Source organism: Marmota flaviventris, chromosome 9 (genome assembly GCF_047511675.1).
Source record: "Marmota flaviventris isolate mMarFla1 chromosome 9, mMarFla1.hap1, whole genome shotgun sequence".
In the NCBI taxonomy this organism is placed as follows: Eukaryota; Metazoa; Chordata; class Mammalia; order Rodentia; family Sciuridae; genus Marmota; species Marmota flaviventris.
In genome coordinates, this window is record NC_092506.1 from 107,433,024 (window position 1) to 107,457,629 (window position 24,606).

A 24,606-nucleotide genomic window follows, 5' to 3' on the forward strand; every position below is an offset into this window, starting at 1 on the left:
ATTTTGGTGGCCTCTAAACTGACTTCAGAAGGCCCAGGTTCAAGTTCTGGCCTTGTCATCGATGAGTCATTGTCATTTATTGTTGACCTTGGATAAATTACTGCAACTCTCTGTCTCACTTTTATCAAGCGTAAAATGAGAGGAATAAGTCCTGTTCTTCCTCACAGCTAGGGCCCCTGGAAAGAGGCAATGTGACATATGAGAGTCCTTCTAAAAAACATAAAAGTTACATACAAATAAGAGCACAGGATTCTATAGAGACTCAGTGGAAGGAGAAATTTGTTTGTCCTCAATATGCTTCCAGTTTTCAAGTGACAATGGCTCATAGTTGAAGAGCATTGCATGTTTCAAAGCAGTGACCTATTATTACCTTATTAGGGTGTGTTTTGATTAGTGTTTTAATGGATTAATAAGGTTATGGCTTGAAAGGAAGAAGGGACTGCAGATGGAAGTGAGCAAGGACAGTGTTAGGGTTTATTTTTATGTTTTCCAGTGCTGGATGCCCTGGAGCAGGCTGCGGTACCTGAGTTACTAAAGATGGTGTTAGGGAAAAGAGGTACTCTGGGTGTCTGCTTCCAAACCAAGTGAGACCTTCTCAGATTTGGTTTGGAGGAGGTTTTGCCTCAGGCCAGGTGATCATTCTCAACTAGTATTGTGCCCAAAGCTTAAATTAAATCTCACAGGATTTGGGGTCCAGAATCTATTGTAGGACACTTGGCTGAAGTGTGTGGGAAGAGGGAACTGGTGGCTCTTCTTCCTTTTGAGAGGCATATGTTTAAATTCAGAGCGCACCTGACGAGCATAAAGGGGACTACACCCTTTATTGACTCTCCTTCTCTCCAAAATACCAGTGGAATTGTGTGTGTGTGTGTGTTTGTGTGTGTATGTGTGTGTGTGGTGGGGGCTATTTATTTACTTTTGGTTTTCAAATGAATGGTGGTGTCCTGACTTTTTGTTCCCTTACATACCAGCAACCTTGGTCTCTTATTTCAACAATCCATCTAACAGGCAGCGTCCTGAAATTGGGAAGTTGTCAGATCCTCTGCAAAGTGCTCCTCCTTGGAGGAAACCCAAGGCAGTGATGAACTGTGTGGAGCCTTGGCCTAGCTCCTGATCTTGAAGTTTGGAGTGACAGTACAGCTTCCTCAGTGTCTTGGCAGCAGGAGAGGTGCCTACGCCTTGCCAGTCCTGACACCTGATGGGAAGGGGTTTCTCCTTTCCATGCCATGTCCAGGAGTTAAAATAGAGTGAGACCAAATCATCCCTCAGAGAGCCAGTGCCCGGATGTGAAGAGTCAGAAACAGAAGCCCATGTTCCGGGGGAAGTAATTTTTGGGGGGAGCCTGGCCTTGGCTTTTCAGCTGTAGTCTCTCCTTGAGTAAGACGCACTTCCTTGGGTTTCACAGCCTTTCAGAGGTTATGCCATGTCAGGATGCTTTGAGCTGCCCCATGTGTCACTGCAAGGCGTGATGGACCCATGGCCAGCTGTCTGCGTCACCCTTGATGTTTTGCTGACCTGCAGGGATATGGTTTTTGTTGTTGTTGCAGTAAATTCTGGATATGTAATTTCTCCTCAGCTTTGGGACACTTATGAAATGTAACCTTTATCCTGGCCCAGAATCTGGGCATTGACTCTCAAATGGAAACTGGACCCTCAGAGAAGGCAGAGAAGAGGCTGGATCCAGTTGTGGACTCTGTGCAGTCTTTGGGGGTCCCTCCTAGTCTATTTGTACTGAAGTGGCAACTGTCCTGCTGGGAAGAAAAGGGAGGGTTCTATGATAGCAGCTAGGCTGATTGGATTCTGTCCAGCAGAGGAACCCCCCACAGGGTGGATCCCTTCCAAGTCCCATCTCTTAGGTTGATACCTAGGTCTGGGGAGGGCCGGTTCAACACATCTTTGGACACCACTAGAACTCTGATCTCTTCTAGGTTCTGTGATCTGCGGACATACCAGACTTTGTGACCCAGTCCATGACACTGGCAGGCTGAAGCAGAATGTAAACAGTGCTAGGAATGGAAAGGGGTGCACCTGACTCCTGGGACTCTGTTGATGCACTGCCTTGTCTTGTTTGCCCTTCTCTGTTTCATTGTTTCCGTGGGATGGGGCCATGGTATTTGAAGATTATACAGGGTTCAGTCTTTTCTCCTTACTGGTCCCGTGTGTCCTATTGTCTGTCTTTCCTTGGTATGTCATGTTTGGTGTCCTCAGCTCGTGCCACGGAACTGTCGTTTCTTCTCAGCTCATCATTTTGGAAGCAGCCTCCAAGAATCTTGCTTTCTCCCAATAACTATGTAAAGTCTTCCCTTGTCCCCATCTGCACCCCAAATAACTCAAAGCAAGCACCTTTCTTAGGAGCAGAGATTTAGTTGAAAAGCCCCCAGGTTTCCCTCAACCGGGTACCTTGGGTGGCCGAGAGAGTGGGGATTGATTCACCCTCCGCTTCGGGCCCCCTCCCCCAGAAAAATGCAAGGAGTTTGCTAATGAGAACTGCCCAGCCAATCATTGCTCTGAGAAAGTTTGGTTCGTGCTCCTATTTCATTGGGCTGATTGGAGCAGCCTTTACTGGGAGGTAGATCCCTCCCCAAGGGATTCCGTGTACAGTTACACTGCTGTCGCTGCTTCAGCCTACCCTTTCTGGATAGCCCCCCACCCCCCGCCGCCCCAGCCCCCTGCTCCTCCGCCTCCTTTTTTGTTTTTATCCAGTGTCTCGCTTCCTCTCTCTCTCTTCTTCCCTCCCCTCCTACCACTGCCTCTTCCTCCAGCTCTCTACTTCCCTGCAGCGTCAAGCCGGTTCCCCAACCTGGTCTGCTGAACGCAAACCGCTGAGAGTTTGCTGCGCCGCCCCCTGGGGCCCCGGGCTGCCGAGTCTCGCTAAGGCAAAGACGCAAGCAAGCGAGAGATCGCAGTGGAAGACAAACAAGCGCGCGCGAGGGGAGCCCCAGGAGGGCGGCCAGGTGGCTAGCAGGCGCGCCCGGGTCGCCCCGCCGGCGGCGGCGGACGGCGGGGAGGAAGCGCGCTCCGAAAAGTTCAAGACTACGGGCGGCCGCACGCCGCGTCGCTTCGCGTCCCTTCCTCGCCGCGCTCCAGGAAAAGGAACTTGCTCTTCTAGCAGCTACAGACGCGAGCGTTTCCTAACGTGAGAGGGTACCGTGTGTCGAGGGGCCGGGGTGGGGAGCAGCGAGCAGGAGACGCGAGCGAGGCTGCTGGCCGAGGGCGTGGAGGGAGCGCGGAGGCGACAGACCCCGATGCCGGCGGCCAACATGATGGAGAACCTGCAGTTGCCCGCCCTGCAGGTGCCCGAGCCGCAGGGCGCGCAGGAGAGCAGCCCGGTCTGGTCCAGCTCGTCTACCCCCACGCTCCGCCGCCGGCGCTTCAAGATGCGCCGGATGAAGAACGTGCAGGAGCAGAGCCTGGAGGCCGGGTTAGCGCAGGACCTGCCTGTCGTCTTGGCTCCTGGTAAGGAGTTCCTGCAGCTGCCGTCCATCGAGATTACGCCCTCCAGCGACGAGGACACCCCGTGGTCCAACTGCTCCACACCCAGCGCTTCCCCGCGCCGAAAGCGCTTCCTTCTACGCAAGTGGCTGAGGGTGAGGGAGCGGAAGGAGTGCAGTGAAAGCAGGTATGTCCCTGTTCCGCCCCTGCCTTCCCGCCCCTCCCCAGAGCCGTCCAGGGCCCCAGGGCATCCTGGTGGAAACTTCCAGGACGAAAGCAGGAGCCTGTCACCAGAGTAGGCTTAAGGCTCAGCGCCGGGGATCAGGGATACTGAACTTATTATACTTTCCACACTCGGCACCCATTTCCCCAGCCAGGGGCTTCATATTATATGACACGTTGGCAGGAGGTTTCCTGCTACATTCCATCTCCTTTGATCTTCAAAGCAAAATAAATAATAAAAAAAGCAGCAGCTAGTATTTATTGAGCTCTTATTATGTGAGGGCACCTCACCATGTGTCTCCAAATTTTATCCTTACAGGCCTGGCACAGTGGCTCACGCCGGTAATCCCATCTGTCGCGAGGCTGAGGCAGGAGGATCGCAAATTTAAAACCAGCCTCAGCAATTTAGCGAGGCTGTGTCTCAAAATAAAAAATATATAAGGGTTGGGGATGTGTTAAGTACCCCTGGGTTCAATCCCTGGTACCAGAAAAAAAAGAAAAGGGGGGAAAATCAGTAGAGTGAAAGGAAGTATCCTTACAGAAACTCTGGCGGCACTATTCTGATTCCTATTCTACAGATGGAGATAGTTACAGAGAGGCTCGTCCACGTCCATTGCTGAACTCCGTTTCAGTTTTTATTTTCCATGCGGCTACACTAGGTTGCCTTAAACCAACCCACATGTGTACAGGTGGAGTATTAATGTTGAGTGAGTCACATTTTCTACCACATCAGAGTCACATTTCCATATCACTGTGGCTTGTGCCAGCTACTTTTTTGCTGGGTAAAAGTGATATCTGAGAGGGGCAGTGGTGGGGGGCCGAGTTCGTTTTCCACAGAAGGAAAATTGGTATGAAACCAACTCCACTTGGCCTTGGTGGCAAGAACTGCTTCAGGAAGCTGTGTTTGAACCAAGTCCATTTCCTGTGGGGGCGGGGAGTCCTCTGTAGTTCATTGATACCATCTACCCTATTCATTTACTTTTGGACTCTAGGGCCCTGACTCCTAACAGAGATTTGTGCTTTTGTGTGAAGTAACTGAATCATTGACCACTTTTCCAGGGATTCCTTTACCCCATCTGTTCACTTTCATTCATTGTATTGTATTTTATGGGGGGCGGGGGGTGATGGGGATTGAACACAGGGAAGCTTAACCATTGAGCCACATTCCCAGCCCTTTTAATTAATTAATTTTTTTTTTTTTTTTTTTTGAAACAGGGTCTTGCTAAGTTGCTTAGGGCCTTACTAAGTTACTGAGGCTGGTTTTGAACTTGCCATCTTCCTTCCTCAACCTCCCCTGCTGCTGGGATTACAGGACATGCACCACTGCAACTGGCTCATTCAGTTTAATTCAACAAGTATTTAACTGAGTGTTCTTATAAGCGCAGTGTGACGTCAGCCGATTGTAGTGATGTTGAGGAGAGTGTGTGTGTTGGGTTGGGTAGAGTGAGGGATGTGGAAGTTGAGAAGAAGGATAGGAGAACACTCATATCAAATTAAGGCATGTGAGTTTCACTCTTTAGAAAAGGTGGAGTCCCTGGTAGACACATCCTATGCCATGTGGTACTGATTACACAAGAAAAGAGAACCCTGGAGAAGTAGAGGAAGACTTTTGGGAGGAAGAGACTCAAATCGTGACAAACACAGATAGGTAGAAGGAAATAACAGGAAAGTATGAGGAGAGGGGCAAAAGATGGGCTAACGGGAACCATATGGGGAAAGGCAGAAGGAACAGGTGAGTCATGTGTCTGAGCTGGGTGCTGAAGAGTGGGGTCAGGTTAGGCAGAACATGAGCATTCTAAGCCTTCCAGAGTTTCTATTTTCTGTTTCAATGACTGAACGTGGTTTTCCCAGCTGACGCAAGTGCAAAGTTTTGTTCTGGGTCTTTCTGTGGAATCTGGGGGTAAGTCTTTCTGTTCTGGGATGTCATTCTGCTACCCTTACCGGAGAATAGAGAGAAATGGGGTGAGTTTGGCAGGAGGGAATCTTGAACTGAGAGTTTGTTGCAGTTTGCTGAGAGTCTCTAAAAGAGACCATGTTTTGATCTTAAGATTCTGCTATGTGTACTGAGGACAAAATATGGAGAAAAGAGTCTTGCCTTGCTGGTTGGCATGGGTGTGGGGATGGATCTAATTAGATTTAAGGAAGGTGTTCCTGGTTTTGAGTGTTTTTTAAGGGTGTGGTGGAATCTTCAGTTTTGTTGGAGTGGGAATCATACCCTTAAAAATCAGGAAGGATTTTTGCCTCCTATGAAAGTTGAAGAAAGCCTTTTAAGTAGTGGCTTGTTGGATTAGATGAATATATGTTTGTAGTTATCCCTTAGTATCCACAGGGAGTTCATTGTGCAACTTCCTGAGGATACTAAGTCCCTTGTATAAAATGGCATAACATTTGCATATAACCTATGTACATCCTCCTTCATACTGTAAATCATCTCTAGATTACCTTATCACTTAAAAAATGCAAATGCTACCTAAATAGTTGCTGTACTGAGTTATCTGGAAAATAATGATAAGAAAAAAGTCTGTACATGTTCAGTATTGATGCAATTTTTTGTGTGTATGTACGTTCTTGGGAATTGAACTTAGGGACACTCTACCACTAAGTTACATCCCTAGTGCTTTTTATTTTTTATTTTGAGATGGGGTCTTGCTCAGTTGCCCAAGCTGGCCTTGATCTTGTGATCCTCCTGTCTTGGCCTCCCAAGTTGCTGGGATTGCAAGGGTGCACCATGGGGCCTGGCTAGGTGATTTTTTTTTTTTTTCCAAATCTGAATATTTTCTCTCCACAGTTGGTTGAATCCACAAATGCAGAACTCTCAGATACAGAGGGCAGGCTGTGTATGTAGAAAACAGCTGGCTCTGGATTCAAACCTAAATTTGTGTAATTCAGATCTCTACTCTTCACCACTGCTATCCTGTCTCTGTTGGAATCTGTCTGGATTGTGTCTAAAATAAAACCCCATTAGTTTTTGCCTGTGGAGATAGAAGGCTTCTTGGAAAGAAGTGAGCCATCAAGCGAACAGGTACCTGTAGTAGTCACCAAGATTGCCTGAGAAGGTTTTGGCATTTAGAGCCCATGGAGGGCAGAGAGCATCAAGCTTAAAGTCAGAAGACTTGAGCTCACACCTAATTATGTCTTCGATTCACTGTAGAACCTTGGATACATCAGTTTACCTTGGCAAGTTTACCTTCATCTTTGGAAGGGAATATCTGTGGGCTAATGGGAGGTCACAAGGGTAACACAGGGGAAAATGTTTTGTAAACTTCCTCTTGCCAGTCAAGGGTGAAAGCTTGTCATTATTCTGTGAGTCTCTCACAGGGAGTAGATGCGTGCCTAACAGTATGAGGTTAGTACTCACATGTCCCAGAGCAGCACTTGAGTCTCCTTGCATGTTACGTGACTTGGAAATAAGATTAGAAAATGGTTCTGCTCTGGCTTTGATTAAGGAGGATTAGCATACCTCGTCACATTCCCCACCCCAAATCTACCTTTCTTCAATAGAGAAAAATGTCTTTGAGGCTTGACACAGAATTTGGTCTGATGAGGGAGAAGGTAAGGGGCTGGGAGGGCCATAGGTTATGAATTTTAACTGCACTGAGCTTTAAATACGAAGAAGAGTACCAGGAGATCCCCTTCTTCTCCTTAAACCCTGGGGAGAAATAAGTGGAGAATAGGGTAAAATTTGTATGGTTAGGGGATATAAGGACCAGAAGTATGACACTCGAACACTCCAAGTCTGATCTTGTTTATCTTTATGTCTTCACTGCCTCTCACTGTCCCTGTCCTTCCATGGGGATCCATAGATGTTTGTTGATGACTAAATTGGTAATGAGTGAGTGAATAATTCCCTTTTCTCTACTGTTTGAAGTGGAATTTTCTGAGAAAATTTCCTGGAGGAGATGAGTACAGAGCTGAGTTTTTAAAAATAGCTTTATTGAGTTTTAATTTACATGCCATAGAATTCACCTATTTAAAGTGTTGAATTTGGAGCTGGGAGTCTAGCTCAGTGGTAGTGTATGGTAGAAAATGCATGAGATCCTGGGTTCAATTCCCAGGGTGAAAAAAAAAAAACATAATTTAATTCAATGGTCTTTAGTATTCTCATAAACATCTGCAGTTTTAAAACATTTCCTCACTTTACAAACTAAGCTGTACCCTTTAGCTAGCATCCTCAATCCCTCCCAACCCATATCCCACCAGCCCTAGTCAACCATTAATCTACTTGCTATGGAGAATTGAATTTTGAATGGGAACCAAATACCTCTTGATGAAAGTGATTTGGGTGTGTTGGCATGAAGACGGAAATGGATAACTGTTCCAATCTGTTCTTCTATTGCTGTAATAAAATACCTAAAATCAGGTAATTTGTAAAGAATAGAGGTCTGTTTGGCTCACAGTTCTGGAAGCTGGAAGTCCAAGAGCTTGGCATTGGCAATAACTCAGCATCTAGTGAAGGTTTCCTGCTGTATCATACATGGCAGAGGTATCACAAGCAAGACAGAGTAAGCCACTAGCTCAGACCATTTTTTCCTCTTCTAAGCCACAGATGTCATTGTGAGGACCCCATCCTCGTGACTTTATCTAGTCCTAATTACCTCCCAAAGGCCCTCCTGTAAATACTACTGACATATGAATTTGGGAATTAACATGAACATTTGGGGAATACATTCAAGTTGTAGCAGGTGTGTTGGTTTGAAGATGGGAATGGTCAACCAAGGGTGGTCTTAATGAAGAATGTGGAAAAATGAGAGTGGTGTGGTGAGCTGTTGAGCCCACAGGCTGATTCATGCCAGAGTTTGAATTTTAATGAATCAGTCAGTCATCAAAAATGTAATGAAGTCCTGTATGCAGAGTTATTTCTATGCAAAGAAGATGCAACTCATTGGAGAGCTGATGTAGGTTCTGGAACCTGGGAAAGACATGCTCAGAATGGCATTGGATGCAACTAGTTTTTGCCTTCTGGGTGACTGGGTGGAAGTGTGGTGAGGTGGAGGCCTGCGGCCCTGCACTCTTCTGCCACTTGTCTGAAGGGAAGTCATGTGGTAACCACCATTGAAGATGGCTTCTGTCCTCCTCCCCGACTTTCATCAAGAGTACACTTTTTTTGTGGGAGGGGGGAAGGTAGGGGACTGGTTATGTTGCCCTCTGAGCCCAGGAAATTATGTAGTCTGAACTTGATGGGGGCAAGCTTGTAGAATTAGTATCTGCAACAAATAAGCAAGCAAATCAATAAAAGCAACAATATAAGAAGAGGAGGAGGGGCTGGGGTTGTGGTTCAGTGGTAGAGCGCTTGCCTAACGTGTGAGGCATTGGGTTCGATCCTCAGCACCATATAAAAAAATTAATAAATAAACAAAATAAAGGTATTGTGTCCATCTACAACTAAATTTTTTTAAAAAAAAAAAAAGAGAAGAAGGAGAAGGAGAAGCAGAAGGAAGAAGAGGAGAAGGAGGACGAGAAGAAGAAAAGATTTAGTAACTGTATGTCTCCCTAAATCTCTTGGCCAAAGATGGTTGTGGTGATTGTTAAAAACCCACACTGAGGCCAGGCAAGGTGGTGCATGCCTGTAATCCCAGTGGCTCCGGAGGCTGAGGCAAGGGGATTGTGAGTTCAAAACCAGCCTCTGCAATTTAGTGAGGCCCTAAGCTAGTTATCGAGACCCTGTCTCAAAATGTTAAAAAGAGCTGGGGATGTGGCTAGGTGGTTAAGCACCCCTGGGTTCAATGCCTAGTACCAAATCAAAATAAAACAGAAACTAAAAAAAAAAACAAAAAACAAAAACCATCACACTGAGTCTGATGTGGTGGCTAACATCTGTGATTCTAGAGACTGGGGAAGATCTGGGGGTCATCATTTGTTTGATTCTTTGTTACAGGTACTAATTCACAGAGTGGGCAACTCAGTGAAACCCTGCCTCTAAATAAAATCAAAATAGAGCTGGAGATGTGGCTCAGTGGTTGAGTGCCCCTGAGTTCAATCCCCAGTATGGGAAAAAAAAAATGTATCTAAACTGGGTCAATCTTGCACACCTGTAATCCCAGTGACTTGGGAGGCTGAGGCAGGAGGATCATAAGTTTAAGGCCAGGCTCAACAAATTTGTGAGGTTCTCAGCTAATAAGCGAAATCCTGCCTCAAAATAGAAAATAAAAAGAACTGTGGATGTAGCTCAGTGGGAAAGTGCCCCTGGGTTCAATCATCAGTACCAAAAAACAAAAACAAAAAATTACACTGAGTATCAGAGCCCCTCCAGCCCCTGCTGGATCCTGGCAAAAAGTCAGGAATCAGGAGTAGCTACACCTTCCAGAATGGCATCTTTTCATCACTCTCTGAGGAGCTAAGGGAAAGTGGACAAGGGGCAAGTGAATTGGGCAACAGCCAACTGCAGGCTCTTTCTTTCCTGTCCTGATTGCTCATAGTTCAGCAGCCTGGTAGCTAGAGAATGTTTTCAACCTGGAACCTCAGGGTTTCTGTTTGGCTCTACATTGGTAGTGCCTCTTGTTGATTCTGCCCAGCCTGGTAGACTAGGTTATCTGCCTGGCTCCAGCCTAATTGATGTGTGGTTTGCAGGTAATGAATATACATCATTGGCATGTTTATCTTGATTCTCTATCTTCTTTTCCTGATCCTTAGAGGAAGAATTGCTTCAGGTTTCAGCGCAGTTTCCAGGGGAGCAGGTGATTTTGTACATTCAAATGCTCTGCCCATCAGAGGGTCATTATTTGTATAGCTCCCCACTCTGGCCCTGCCCTATGTAGGGAGCACAGGGAGTGTGGTAGAGAGAAAGCTCGTGTCCTTCTGAATACAAAGCAACAAGCAGATGCAAAGGAGATCTGTTATTGTTTAGCCTACTAAGAAGTCAGTGCTGGATAGGGTTAACTAGCAAACACTTCTACTGACCCAGAATTCCTTGAGGGCAGGGACCAAGTCCTACTTCATACCAAGTTTTCTGCTAAGCGCCTTAAGTACATGATTACACTTAATCCTCCCAACAAACCCCTGAGGTACGTTTTACAGCTGGGAAACCCGAAGTTCAGAGATTAACTTGCTCCTGGACAAACAGAAGCGTTGCTGGGTTTTGGACCATGTTCCTTTGATTCCAAAGTCTGAGTTCTTCACAGTTCCATCTCCCAAGGCCTGGCAGCAGCAGGTCCCTACATGCTTGAGCATGTGTGGATATGGAGAAGTTGGTTCTGGCGGAAGGCAGGGATTCAGAAAGATGGGAAGGCCACTGAGGAGACATGCATGGGGGGTTGTGAGAGCACAGCAGTGTTTGGCAATGCCCAGGGTGCAGGTGGACTGCCCTGGGAGAAACAGCCTGCCATTGGCTGTAGATATGGTTTCTTGATTAAAATAATTTGTGGAAACTGAGATGGTAGAGATGAAGCCCTGGGGGCTGATTCAACACTGGCCAGATTCCTCTGTGGGAGTTGGTATTTCAAGAGTTTCCATGTGGTTATGCACTTGAATGTGTTGATTACGCATGAGGCAAGACACAAGGATAAACATGGGGCAGATTAACAGGTGAGAATTCTGCTCTTCCTGGTTAGTTTCTCCCAGGTGCTGTGTAGCCTCCAGTTACTATGCTGGTCACTGATAATGGCTTCTACTGTGCTCATTTTTCATTAAGGCATCTGAATGGCTAAGCTGCCAGTGGGGAATTTTCTTCCTGACCCCAGTGGGAGAGTTGCCTGGCCTTGGATCAGGTGTCTAGATGTAGAGCCCAAGCTGGCCTGGTTGCTGGGTGCTGTGAGTACAGATCTTTAGGAAGGCTGGGGCTTTTCCTGGGGCCTTTGCTCTCTTGTGATTGTTTTCTGTGTAGTTCAAATCAGTGTGTGACTTTCCAAGGGCTATGGTACCCAGTGTATAGGAGAAATAGCTTTTAATTGTCTTGGGGGGCCTAGAAGCTCTCTACCCATGATTTTGGAGCTAGAGGAAACTTCTTTCTCTCAGAAGAGATGATAAAACATTTCTGAGGGACACAGAACAGAAAATTGAACATGGACTTTAAAGTGGAAGGAAGGACACAGATGGAGATGCTTAGAGCTGGTGAAAAGAGATGCTACACAATGGACTGCCACCCCTGTGCCACCAAAGGCAGCCACATGACACATCCAAGAGGTAGTCCTGATTTCAGATACTCTCTTCTGTTGTATGTTTCTGGAATTTTGGTCTTATTAGTTCAAAATCATCATTAGAAAAATACCTCTGTGCCTTAGCTGAGGCTAGTGGAGGAAGAGGAGAGGGGTAAAGAGGACCAGGGGTATTTCCTTTGAAGCCTCAATAGATCTTTTTGATTAGATAGTGTGAAGCCTTTTCTTCTTCATTTTTTGCAGATTCTGTGACAGGGCTGAGGCTCTGGTCACTCAACCTTGATCTGTTGATGAGATAAAGAAATGAGGTGACCAGTCACACCATGGTGACAGAAATGAGGTGACCAGTCACATCATGGTGGCAGAAATGAGGTGACTAGGCACTGGCTGGACTCAGGCCTCTGACCTAAGGTGTTGGCCAATTTCAGCTTGACCCGTCATCACATCTCTGGAAGGTCCTTTTTTAAGGTCTCTCCACGTCAGCGCTTCGCTGTGGTGAAGCCTGTTCCCAGCCCGAGGCTTCTGCCTCCAATCTGACCACAGAGGTTTGCAGCCTTGGTTGGTAAATGTAACCAGGAAATAACAGGGCTGGGGAGCAAACTAGAAAAACAAATAACAGCCCACTTGGTTTTTCCCCTCTTTTGCAACTATGGAAAAAGAATTTGCCTGGGGACCCAGTTTGGGGATGGTAAGTGCTATGTATGATTTGTCCCTGGAACTCAGGCCGGAGTGAGGTGTTAAGGGGTATTAATCCAAACATGATATTTAGAGGTGGGTCCTTTGGGAGGTGATCACTGTTAGGTAAGGTCATTAGGTGGAGTCCCCCTCAACTGAATCCTGATGGCTTTATAAGAAGAGGGACAAAAACCAAATAGACATACCTGCCTACTCTCTGTCTCTTGCCATATAATACTCTGAGCCATGTCGGGATTCTTTTAGCAAAAAGGCTATCACTTGATGCAAGCCCTTTAACCTCTAGAGCTGTGAGTTAAATAAAACTCTTTTAAACAAAGCTAGCGTGCCTCAGATATTTAGTTGTAGTTGGACACAATACCTTTATTTTACTTATTTATCTTTACGTGGTGCTGAGGATTGAACCAGGGTCTGGCATGTGTGAGGCAAGCGCTGTACTGCTGAGCCACAACCCCAGCCCTCAGGTATTTAGTTACAGTAATGAAAGACTGACTACAGCAGGAATTCTTGCAATGTTTGTCCCAACAAATAGGAAAATACAGGAAGACAATGGATGGTTAGTTTTGTGATATATTTTTGAGAAGATGCTAGGATCTTCTAGTTTATTGTCTTGAATAAATAATTTTTTATACTAAGAAGTCAACAAATATGTGTCTAATAAAATAGCTAGTTGTGAATTTTTTGGGTAATTGGAAAGAGGAAAATAGGTTGTAATTTTAACATGTTAATGGCATGTTTGGTGTATGGTCTTCTAGTGTTTTTCTTTTTAATGTTTTTTTAGTTGTAGATGGACACAATACCTTTATTTATTTATCTTTATGTGGTGCTGAGGATCGAACCCTAGTGTTTCACCCATGCTAGGTGAGTGCTCCACCACTGAGCCATAACCCCAGCCCCCTCTTTTAGTATTTTTTTCTTATTCAGATTTTTTTTTCTTTTCTTTTGGTAGTGGGATTGAACTCAGGGGGCACTTGGCCACTGAGCCACATCCCCAGCCTTATTTTGTGTTTTATTTAGAGACAGGGACTAAGTTGCTTAGCACTTCGCCATTGCTGAGGCTGGCTTTGAACTCCTGATCCTCCTGTCCAGCCTCCAGAGTGGCTGGGATTACAGGGGTTCGCCACCACGCCTGGCTCAGATTTTCTTTTTAATTGAGGGATTTTTCTTTTTGTTCTTCTGTAACTTGTTCCCATAGAAGTTAAGGGAGAACACTGGTCCAAAGGTTGAGGTTAAGTAACTCCAAAGGAAGAACAAGTTTTTTTTTTTTTTTAATCTTTACTTTATTCTTTATTTTCTTATATACCAAGCCATTCTTCAGTGAACACCAACTGGGTGTCTTAAATTCAATTGAATTCTGATACCATCTACCTGGAGATAGCATAATCCCACAGGTGACAGCTCAGCCCCACATGACCGCCCTCACTTAGATGCCAGTTTCAAAGCCCAGGTTGCCCGAACTTCTGACCAAATGACTATAAACTTGGACCTGATCCCCTCTCTGAATTTGACCAATTTGCTAAGATAGCTCACAGAACTCAGGGAAACACTTACATTTACCAGTTTATTATCAAAGACACAGATACACTGCCAGATGGAGAAGCCCATACGGCAAGGTGTGTGGTGCGGCAGGAATCTCTGCTCCTTCTGGGCATACCACCCTTCTGGCACCCCCCATGAGTTTAGCAATACAGAAGCTCAGCAAAGTTTGTTGCCCAAGAGTTTTTGCAGTTTCATCTATAGTCCCCCACAACACCTACCTGTCACCATTTCCCCTTTTTTTGGTGGGTCATTGGGTTGGGCTAAAAACCTATCTCTGGTGAGTGGCCCTATCCTGGAGTTATCCAGAAGCCTTATCCTAAATCACCCATTAGCATAAACTCAGTCTATCCAAAGGGCTAGTTATGAATAAGAGACACTCCTATCTTGCTGGGTGTAGTGTGTATGCCTACAATCCCAGAATCTGGGGAGGCCAAGTCAGGAGGATCACAAGTTCCAGGCCAGCTTGGGCAACTTAGCCAGATTATGACTCAGAAAATAAAAATGAAAAAGAAGAAGAAGAACTGGAGGTATGGTGCAATGGTAAAAGGGCTTCTGGGTTCAATCCCTAGTACTGAAAAAAAAACAAAACAAAAACCCCAAAACCAAACCAAAACAGAACTCTTATCACTCAGGAGATTCCAAGGGTTTTAGGAGCTCTGTGATAGGAGCTAGGGATAAAGGCTACATGTATTTCATATATACCACAGGCCACCTCTTGATCTTTGACCACAAATCCCTTATAATTAAAGGATTGTAACAGTTCAAAAATACTGGCTTATTACTAGACCCATTCAAGTCATTAATAATTAGTCCAGCCTATCAATGTATCAAATGGAAATATCTCCCAGCGTGAGGACACTCGGGCTTGTAGTTTTCCATCTCACCTTGTCAGGTCCAAAAGCAGGACAATATAAAGCTTCATCTTTTCAGTTGCCTGGTCTAACAGGTTCATCTTTTGTTCCGAGCCTCTTCTGAGGCGTTAATGTAGTATTGGATCTCCTTCATCAATAGGACATTTATTTATTCTTCTACTCTCAGCTACTATGCCTCCTTCCACATTAATGCCCAGACTTTCTTACCTCTGGGAGGAGCATCAGGTTCGGCCACTCTTGGTCCAGGTTACTGGCAGCATGCTAGTCTGGTAAGTGCTGCCCCCATAGTCCACTCCCATTAATGTAGGTTAAGGTGACTCATGGGCTATCTTGACCACCAGGCAGTGCAACTCCAAACGTGCCAGATGAGGTGAGGGCACAATCTGCCCCATGAGATCCTAAAGAATTCTGACGTAAAAATTTTAAAATACAGTTATAGTTTCGTGCTCAGAAATTAACCAGGTTTCTAGCACTTGGCATTGCAGCCTTGGTCAGTTGATCACTGTATCAAGTAGGAAAAAAAAAAAAAAAGCAGGCTAGTATATGGTAAAGTATTTACTTAGCATGCATGAGGCCCTGAGTTTGATCCCCAGCACCAAATCCCAAAAGTAAAAAATATAGTCATCTGCTGAGGTTTGAATATCTCTCCCCAAAATTCATTCATTGGAAATTTAATATTCAAATTCATATGTTTATGATATTTAGAGGTGGGGCTTTAGGAGGTAATGAGGATTAGATGAAGCTGTAAGGGTGGGCTGCATGATGACATTAGCATAAAGATAGTGATAACTTATTAAGAAGTGAGATCCAAAATAGCAAGCTTGCTTCATCTTGTCATGTGATGCCCTCTGTCGTGTTATGATGTGGCGAAAAGACCCTTAATAGATGCTGAGCAGATGCCAGGGCCATGTTTTTGGGCTTCCAGTCTCCAGAATCATAAGCCAAATAAACTTCTATTCTTTGCGATATTTCTACTCCTTATTGGATATTGTGGACTGTAAAGTATATCCCCTCTTTTGAAGAAATGACAGTTGAACATCCAAATTTGTGTGGTGTACTCTGTTTCCATTCTTTTTTTTTTTTTTTTTAATATTTATTTCTTAGTTTTCGACAGACACAACATCTTTGTTTGTATGTGGTGCTGAGGATTGAGCCCTGGCCGCACACATGCCAGGCGAGCGCGCTTCGGCTTGAGCCACATCCCTAGCCCTCTGTTTGCATTCTTTTATAGTACTCCGGCATTTACATCTTCCGTCAGGGATGCAGTCCAGAGTCAGAGTCAGTTTCTATTCCTGTCGAGGTTCCTGAGGCTACCAGCTTCAGTTTGACTTGCCAGCTGCGTGTAGGACCTCCCTTTTGGGGAATCTGCTGCAGAGCCATCTGCAATCTCTACTGCTCTCATTGGCAGATCAAACAGTTCTTATTGGCATTATGTGGCTTGGATGGTATAAGATGCATCTCTGATCTCTGCATTGTTGCAGTACTTCCATGTTTCCTCATTTCATGGACCCAGGTGACCGTCTTACGTGAGTACATAAGGTCATCTGTTGTTTATTCCAATCACCTTCTGAAGGAACCTGCAAGAGTTTCTTCTGATGGGCGTTACAATGTGATACTCTAATGTGCCTTGTACCTTCTCATAGTGATTTCCTGGGGCCTTCCCCGACATTGGCATCTCTTTACTAAACCAGGTTTCCATTGTGGCTTTTTCTGCTTGACCATGGGCAGGCCATTGGACACTGCCCATGAGTGAATAAAAACTCAAACATGAGGATTTTACCATGCTTCATTTTTTCTATCACTGCTAAGAAAACAGCATGCAATTCAACACAGAGTGGATCTACTTTCTGCAATCGAGTGGCATCCTTCCAAACAGAATGTTGTTTCTTCTCATTGGAGCTGCACTCCCCGCCCCCAACCCAGCAGGTCTTTGTTGGTTGGTTCAAAGTGATTTATAGAGCACAGTCCAAGTGATGATAGAATCTAGCCATTTTTCACACAGTTCTGGAGTCAATCCGAAGGGTAAAAGCTCCTGTTCCTGAATATCTCCTCCTTGTGTTCCCTAAGTAGCATGATCCTGTATAAACCATCCAAATTCTTTAGTCCAAATCCCCAATTGTTATTGTTGGGAGGTGCTCCCAGGCTTTTGCCATAAGCTCCAGTCTAGGCTCCACACAGGGCTATCAAGGGAGAATTTGTCCATACCAGCAATCCCGCTTCTACTTTACACTGTGTGGACTTGGGCAATCTTATTGGTTCCAATGAATATGACTCAGAGGACAGACTTGCATGCCTTCTGTCTTATAATGCTAGGTAGGGGAAACATTTCCCAGTCATATACAGGTACTTACTTATAATCAGATGAAAAAGATGCAACTATTTCACATAAAAGCTGTTCAAGAATGTCAATTCTCCCACAAAGTTTACCTTAATTCTATCAACCCTTATTTTTCCCTAGTAGGATTTTATTAACAGGTTTTAGCTTTATATTACTCTGTAGGGGAAGTATTTCCAACCAGATGTAATATCCATTCCTATAAAACATTCAGGTAAAAGAGATACAACTTTATATAAAGCTTGTTTAAACATTCCAACTTTAGTACTCTCATCAACCCTCACATATTTATGCTCTTCCGCTCCCGATGCAGCCCATATCAGGGATTGATTCATGGCTCTTGATGTCATAGCACATGAGGCTTCTGTATCAAGGAGTCATGAGAGCTCTCCCACCGCAACTTCTACCACCATTTTACCCTTTCTTGTGCAAAAGGCTTGGGGTCTCCAAGGGGTTCAGCTAAGGGACCCTATCCTTTATTTCATCTTGATTTATCTGTTTATTATCTAGGGCAATTTTAGTTTAGATTTCCCATTGCAGTCTTTGTCTTCTGATGTTTAAAATTATTCCAAACTGGAGCAAACACATCTGGAAACCTGTAATGTTGGGGGACCAACAGGAGCACCCTTTGGTCCTCCCAACCTTTGATAGTATTATATCAAACCTTTGCTTCAAACCCATCAATGTTTGTTTTATTCATCCCGCTTCTTAGTAACCATCTAAAGAGTTCCAAAGCCCTGGGATTCCTCCCTTTCTCTTTCCTCTTTTTCATCTTATTCACTCTCACTTCAGATGCCAATCCCAAGTCAGGCCACCCATATTTCTGATCCAACAGCTTTCAACTGGGGGTCCTGATCCCCTTCTTGGATTCAGTTAATTTGTTAGGATGGCTCACAGAAGTCAGGGAAATATTTTATCTGTTTATTATAAAAGCATGCAAATGAATAGCCAAATGAAGAGGTACATGGGGTGAGGTAGGGGGTGGGGAGGAGGTTGATGACCTTCAGTGCTCTTTCTGGGCACACTGCCCTCCCAGCACTTCCACAAGTTCAGTAACCCTGCTGCTCAAGAGCTGCAAATTGTGTTACTCACGAGTTTTTATGGAGCTTGATCTCCAGCCATCCCCCACCCACCACTTCCCTTTTCTTGGAGATTTAGAAACCTAACCCACTAATCTCCAATCACTTGGTCTTTCTGTGACTGGTCCCTTTCTGAGATATCTGTGGGCTCCATCCCAAGTCACTGCATTAGCATAAACTCAAGTTTTATCAAAGGGGCTTATTATGAATGTCAAAAGACACACTTTTCACTATCACTCTGGAGATTCCATGCGACAGGAAGCAGAAACAAAGACCAATAATGTTAAACGTTGTAGCACAGGAGGACATTTCTGGATCACTCTTTCTGGAGAAGCTATCAGGCTGAGATATTTCTCCAGGCAGGGGAGGGGGAAGAGCTCTGGCAGATGTTTGTGCTCAGCCTTTTCCAGATGGTCTCTGACCTCCAAGCATGTCAGTGCCAAGCTGACCCTCAGAGCAGTGTGCCTTGATCTAGCAGCATTTTTATTCTGGCTGGGTCACTGCACTCTAAAGCTCTTTCTGACCTTTTGTTGATTCTCAGGGTTGGATGTAATAGCAGCAATAAAGGTTATTTTGAACAGGGTGGAGCTTCTCCAGGAAATAGTTTGCCCTTAGCTTGGGGGATGACAAGTGCTTTCTCCACCTGTGTCAATGGTGAACTGTTTCTTCTTGACTGAAAAATCTCATTTAAAGCAATCGACCCAGGAAAGAAGATTGTATTGTCTCTGTGGGTTGCCCCTTTCTATGATTTCAAGTTGTTCTTTTGAGAAAGATCTAACTGAAGTTCCCTATGATACAATTTAGATGGAAGATAATATTTTTTCCAAGACTCACTATTAGTAATCTGGGCTGTTGCTTCCAGATTTTGAGGAAAGGCCTGACTTTATACTAGCATTTACTTACACACCTGTCCACCTCTTGGCAGAATTTTCAACCACTGTCAGCCACGTATGCTAGAAGATGGTATAGTATTAGAGGTGAACGGAGGATGTGGCCTGCCCATTCTGAAAGTTCTTAGAAACACTGAAGACTCATCTCTCTTTGAAGTGCCTTCTCTGGATTGCTTCCCAGAATGTCTCTATTGATTGTCAATGTGTAATCCTGTATTTCACCGTCAGAGAGATTTGGCTGACAGTGTAGATAACTCAGGAGAGATAATGCCCACTGTTACACAAATACTTATTTATTCACATTTTAAAATTTTGTGTATTTTAAAATTTAAATATTTATTACATATTTGCTGGGCATTGGCTCCAGGCTTGGTGCTTGGGATACAGAGATGGATACATGGTCCTTCCATTGAGGAACTCACAACTAAGTGTGGAAGATAGTTTTAGTAGAATAAGGTATTCAGACTAAATCATGTGTGTTAGCTGATAAAATACCTGAGAAAACCAACTTAGAGGAGTCGAGATTTATTTTGGCTCATGGTTTCAGAGACGTTGGCCTGTGGTCAATGGGCTCCATTCTTTTGGGCTGGAGGTGAGGCAGAACACCATGGCAGAAGGGCGTGGCAGAGCAAAGCTGCTTACCTCATGGTAACTGAGAAGCAGAGAAAGAACAAGGAGGGGACCAGGGACAAGGTATACCCTTCCAGGAATATCCTCTAGGCCCCACATCCTACGGTTTCTACCATCTCCCAATAATGCCATCAGAATATGGATCTGTCAGTGGACTGATCCATGATGAGGTCAGAGCCCTCATGATCCAATCACTTCCCCAAAGCCCCATCTCTGGTCATTGCTGCACTGAGGACCAAGCCTTCAATATATGAGCCTTCAGAGGACATTCCAGATCCAAACCATAAAACGTGGGATTTACACTAAAACATGAAAACAAAATAGGTCTCAGGGAAGACTCTGCTGGGCAGGAGAGGAGAGCAGGGTCAGAGGCCTTGATTTTACACCACACCACCTTAGTTCACGTATATTCAGTTACCACCTGGAAGCCCCTGATTCTTCATCTCTCTCAGAGAATCCATTCTGTGGTGGATGGTATTTGTGAGATCATTTCAACCTTGAAGAAACCAAGAAGCCTAAGGCCACAAAGCTGGTTGGTGACAAAGGTGGGTCCAAAATATAGATCTCTCAACTGTACTGTCCAATTTATTTCTCATGGAGACTCTATTTGCACCGTCCAGAGTCATATCTTTAATCAGTGAGCCATGATGCTCCTGCAGACCTCGTAGCCTTTTCTTTGGGAACAAGGGGATGGTTTTCCTAGGACTACTGTCCCGACACTAGGCTTAGAGACCAGTTGAGGGAGCAGGGGATAGAGACTTCAGTTCTGTTAATTTTCTTCCTCTGTGGCCCCAAGCAGGTAACTCAATCTCCATGGGCTTCAACAAAATTATAAAATAAAGAGTAGACATTTTCATTTCTTCTTGTAAGGCAAAAGTTAGTATATGTGCCTGAAGAATTATGTTAATTTTTTCATTAGTTAATAAAAGGAAGCTGGGTACAGGGGGGCATGTAATCTCAGCTCTGGACACTGAGGCAGGAGGATGGCAAGTTCAAAGCCAGCCTCAGCTACAGCGAGGTAATAAGCAACTGCATGAGACCCTGTATCTAAATAAAATACAAAATAGGGCTTGACACTTGACCAGTGAGCCACATCCCCAGCCCTATTTTGTATTTTATTTAGTGATAGGATCTCTTTGAGTTGCTTAGCACCTCACTAAATTGCTGAGGCTGTCTTTGAACTTGTGATCCTCCTGCCTCCGCCTTCTGAGCTGCTGGGATTACAGGTGTGTGCCACTGCGCCCAGCTGATCCCTCTTCTGATCTATATTGATAGTTACTGGAAAATGATGTGTAAGTCTAGATTTATAATTTGGGGACCACTCTTACCTGTCTTTCCTTCAGTGATAGCCTGCTCAAAGTCCTGACTCCAGGTTTCTTATTTCTCCTCCTTTTCTTTTCCCTTCATTTCTTTTTCTCCTCCTAAACCTACATACTATCTTTGGTCAGGTTCATCCAAGCCTTTGGCTTTAATGATTCTGTTTTATGTTGACTGACTTTCTCCATCTTTTGTTGCTATAACAGAGTGCCTGGGACTGAGTAATTTATAAGGGACAGAAATTTACTTTCTAACAGTTCTGGTGCCAAGGTCAAGACACTGGCATCTAACAAAGGTCTTTCTCCCCCATCCTTCAGAGGAAGGAATACTTTGTCTTCACATGGCAGAAGGCAGAATGGCAAAACGGCAAAGGGGGCCCATGGTGCCCTTTTGTTATGACATTAATCCTACCTAGATTTTAACATGTGTATTGGAGGAAACATTCAAAGTGTAGCATGACTCTCCCATTTGCATCTCCTACCTCATCTCTTTCTTTGCTGGGTCTTAGGCTCATTTCCACCTCGCTAATGCACATTTCCATTGGAATTTTCATCAGAGTTTTGTTTGTTTTCTGTCGAGCTTATCATCTTTTCCTCTAATCCAGTTCCTCCTACTCTGTGCTTTTTGATATGAGGAGGCTTGGTGCTTTTTGATATGAGGAGGCTTCCCCCTCAGAAGGAAATGTTCTTCGGTCTACCTTCTCACCCCTTCTCTGTTGCCATCTCTCATGTATAGTTTAAAAGCATCCTCCTAACTGGTCTCCTTGACACCCTTACATCTCCTCCTCTTTAGTTTCGCACTCTGCATCTAGAGTAGGCTGTGTGTCCACCTCTGTTCTTCTTCCTACTTCATGTATTGCCACTCTAGCCAGACCTCTAAGTTCATTGAAGAGATACTCCCATGTTTCTAGGTTTTCATAGACATTGCTTCTTCAGACTCAGCTCCTCTTACAACTCTGACCCACAATGCCACTCTAAGGCCTTCTTCTCCTTTGGCATGGTTCACTAGCCTTTCCTCCAGGCAGTATTTCTTTACTCAGGTATCACCTATATATTCCTGCAGCTTCCTGAGCTAAGATGGTATAGCATGCTCACACTGTATCTTTTACCCGATCCTAAACTGTGAAGTCAGAGTTTATTTCATTTTGGCGCCTGCTAAGCATTTTGCATGAAACATGGTGGGGAGCTCAGTAAACATGTATTTAGGGAATGAATAAAGAATTGAGTGATGAAAGCATATAAGGAAATTTGATTTTCATGGAATTCTAATATAAATCATTTTGCAAAGCAAGACTTTTGAAGCTGAATAATTACCCCCCATATGCCACTCATGTAAATCTAGATAATTATGTATTGGCTTCTTTGTCTGTTTAAAACCTGCTTGTTTTTTTCTGTATTTTATTTCTTTGTCCTGTTTGTGTCCTCCATTAGACTGTAAGTGCCCAGAGACCTGAGACTGCTATTCTTCTAAGGGTGGTCTTTATTCAGAGGAGCCAGATTTGAAGTAGGCAGGTGAGAGTGCTTGACCTTACCTACAAAGAGGCTCTGGCAAGTAAGAGCACGCTGGGAGTGATATTGTGTCTGGCAGTTGACCCAGGGCCCTGACATAGTGTGCAAGTATCAGTTAGGTATCCCCCTCCACACACACACACACAGGCTCATGGTGGCTTTGAAGGGTGTTTATTTTTGGAGCTGTGGTTGCCTTGGCAACAACACTTTTTCTCATCTTCTCCTTCCAGGTCGAGGCAACAGTTGTTCATTCTGCAGGGAAGAAGCATTTTGGAGCAGATGCATCCTTCTTTCCAACTTCCTGCCCCCCTAATCAATCCAACAACTGTTTACTGATTACATACAATGTGGCAGGTTATTGTTCTTGACACTGGAAATACTAGTAGACAAAATAGTTTCTGCCCTAGTAGATTTTACATCCTAGTAATGGTGGAGAGACAGTGGGCAAATTTTTTTTTTTTTAATTTATTCACCTTTATTTGATAGTTCTCTCCAGGCTCTTGTGGCACACATACTAATTGGATCATCAATCCATAGATCATATTTTATTTTATTTTTTTTTAGAGAGAGAGAGAGAGAGAATTTTAATATTTATTTTTTAGTTCTCGGCGGACACAACATCTTTGCTTGTATGTGGTGCTGAGGATCGAACCCGGGCCGCACGCATGCCAGGCGAGCGCGCTACCGCTTGAGCCACATCCCCAGCCCCCAGTGGGCAAAATTAATAATGCAACATTAGTTCCTGTTTATTTAAATTCAAATTTTGGGGCACATCACTGAAAAGAAGTTGATTTGTTTCCTAATATTTAGAAATTAGGAATTATGGGGCTTGGGATGTGGCTCAGCAGTAGACGCTCGCCTAGCATGTGTGAGACCCTGGTTTCAATCCTCAGCACCACATAAAAATAAATAAAATAAAGGTATTATATCCAACTACAATTGAAAAATAAAATATATTTTTTAAAAAGTTTTTAAAAAACCAGAAATAAGGACTTGTAAGAGGTAGAATCTTCTTCCACCATTTTGAAGAAACTGGAAATTCTCTACAGAAAAATAAATCTCAGTCTTCTTACTACCTAGCATGCATGAAGCCCTGGGTTCAATGTCACAGGGAGGAGCTGGTGGCTGACTGTGGGAAGCTGACTCCCCTTCCACGAAGAGAGGGACTTAATTTGATTTGGTGTGGGCATTTTGGAATGCAGACACATTTGTTGCTCTGACATAGCCCAAGACCTTGGGAGATGATGAAATTAAACTGGGTCTGTCTCTGCAGCTGTCAGATGCCAAAGCAGTTGTTCTGCTGGTGTTTGTGGGAGACAGTTGGCCCTCGTGGGAGCCAAGAGTCAAAGGGCTGCCTGGCCCTTTATCACTCAATGTAACACCAGCCTTGAAGGCAGGCAGTGGATGGAAATTTATTGAGCCACCGTAGAACATGGAGCTTGAACTGACTCCAAGGGGGAAGGCAGATGGGAAAGAAGAGACACTGACACCTGCTGTGGGCTGCTTCCCTCAGGAATGGTAAAGAATGGCACCCACATGGACACAAATGAAAACAATGTGGGCAATAGCCATTTATCGTAATCTCTTAATTTGGGTAGCATTTATTCTTCTTAAATCAATTAACCAGGCCCTGGACTCAGGAAATGCATGATCAGAATATAATTGATCTTGATATTTGCCCCAGCACTCACCCTGGTGCCTGGCACACACCAGGCCCTCCAATGATAAACTTGTGGCATGACAATTCATTGAGTCATTTGTTCCTGCATCCTGTGGGGCAGATGTAATGAGAGTGCCCACCTGGTCCTTAAGGAATTGAAACTCCAAAGCATACCCACATCCATACAACTAAGTAATGACAGAAACCAGACTCAAAAGGAGGCGGTGACATGTACTTTCAATTCAGCCCTCTGTCTATATTGTTCAGTTCATGTACCTATCTGACATTATACTGGAGGCTTAGACCTAAGTCCTGACAATGTGGCCAATTAAAATCCAC

The 24,606-nt window shown here is 44.5% G+C and overlaps 1 protein-coding gene across 5 annotated transcripts in view; it reads left to right on the forward strand.

The window, feature by feature from the left end:
* Positions 1-2,985: 2,985 nt before the first annotated feature.
* The window catches only part of Gramd1b (GRAM domain containing 1B), a 170,970-nt gene continuing 149,349 nt past the window's right edge, over positions 2,986-24,606 (forward strand). For 2 of the 5 annotated variants that reach the window (XM_027930510.2, XM_071616790.1), the window contains exon 1: positions 3,003-3,619. In XM_027930510.2, coding sequence (XP_027786311.2) covers positions 3,246-3,619 — 374 coding nt within the window. In that variant the 5' untranslated portion in view covers positions 3,003-3,245. Of the gene's footprint in view, positions 3,620-24,606 lie in introns of all 5 variants that reach the window. The other 3 variants (XM_027930512.2, XM_071616791.1, XM_027930511.2) reach the window with 3 other exon arrangements.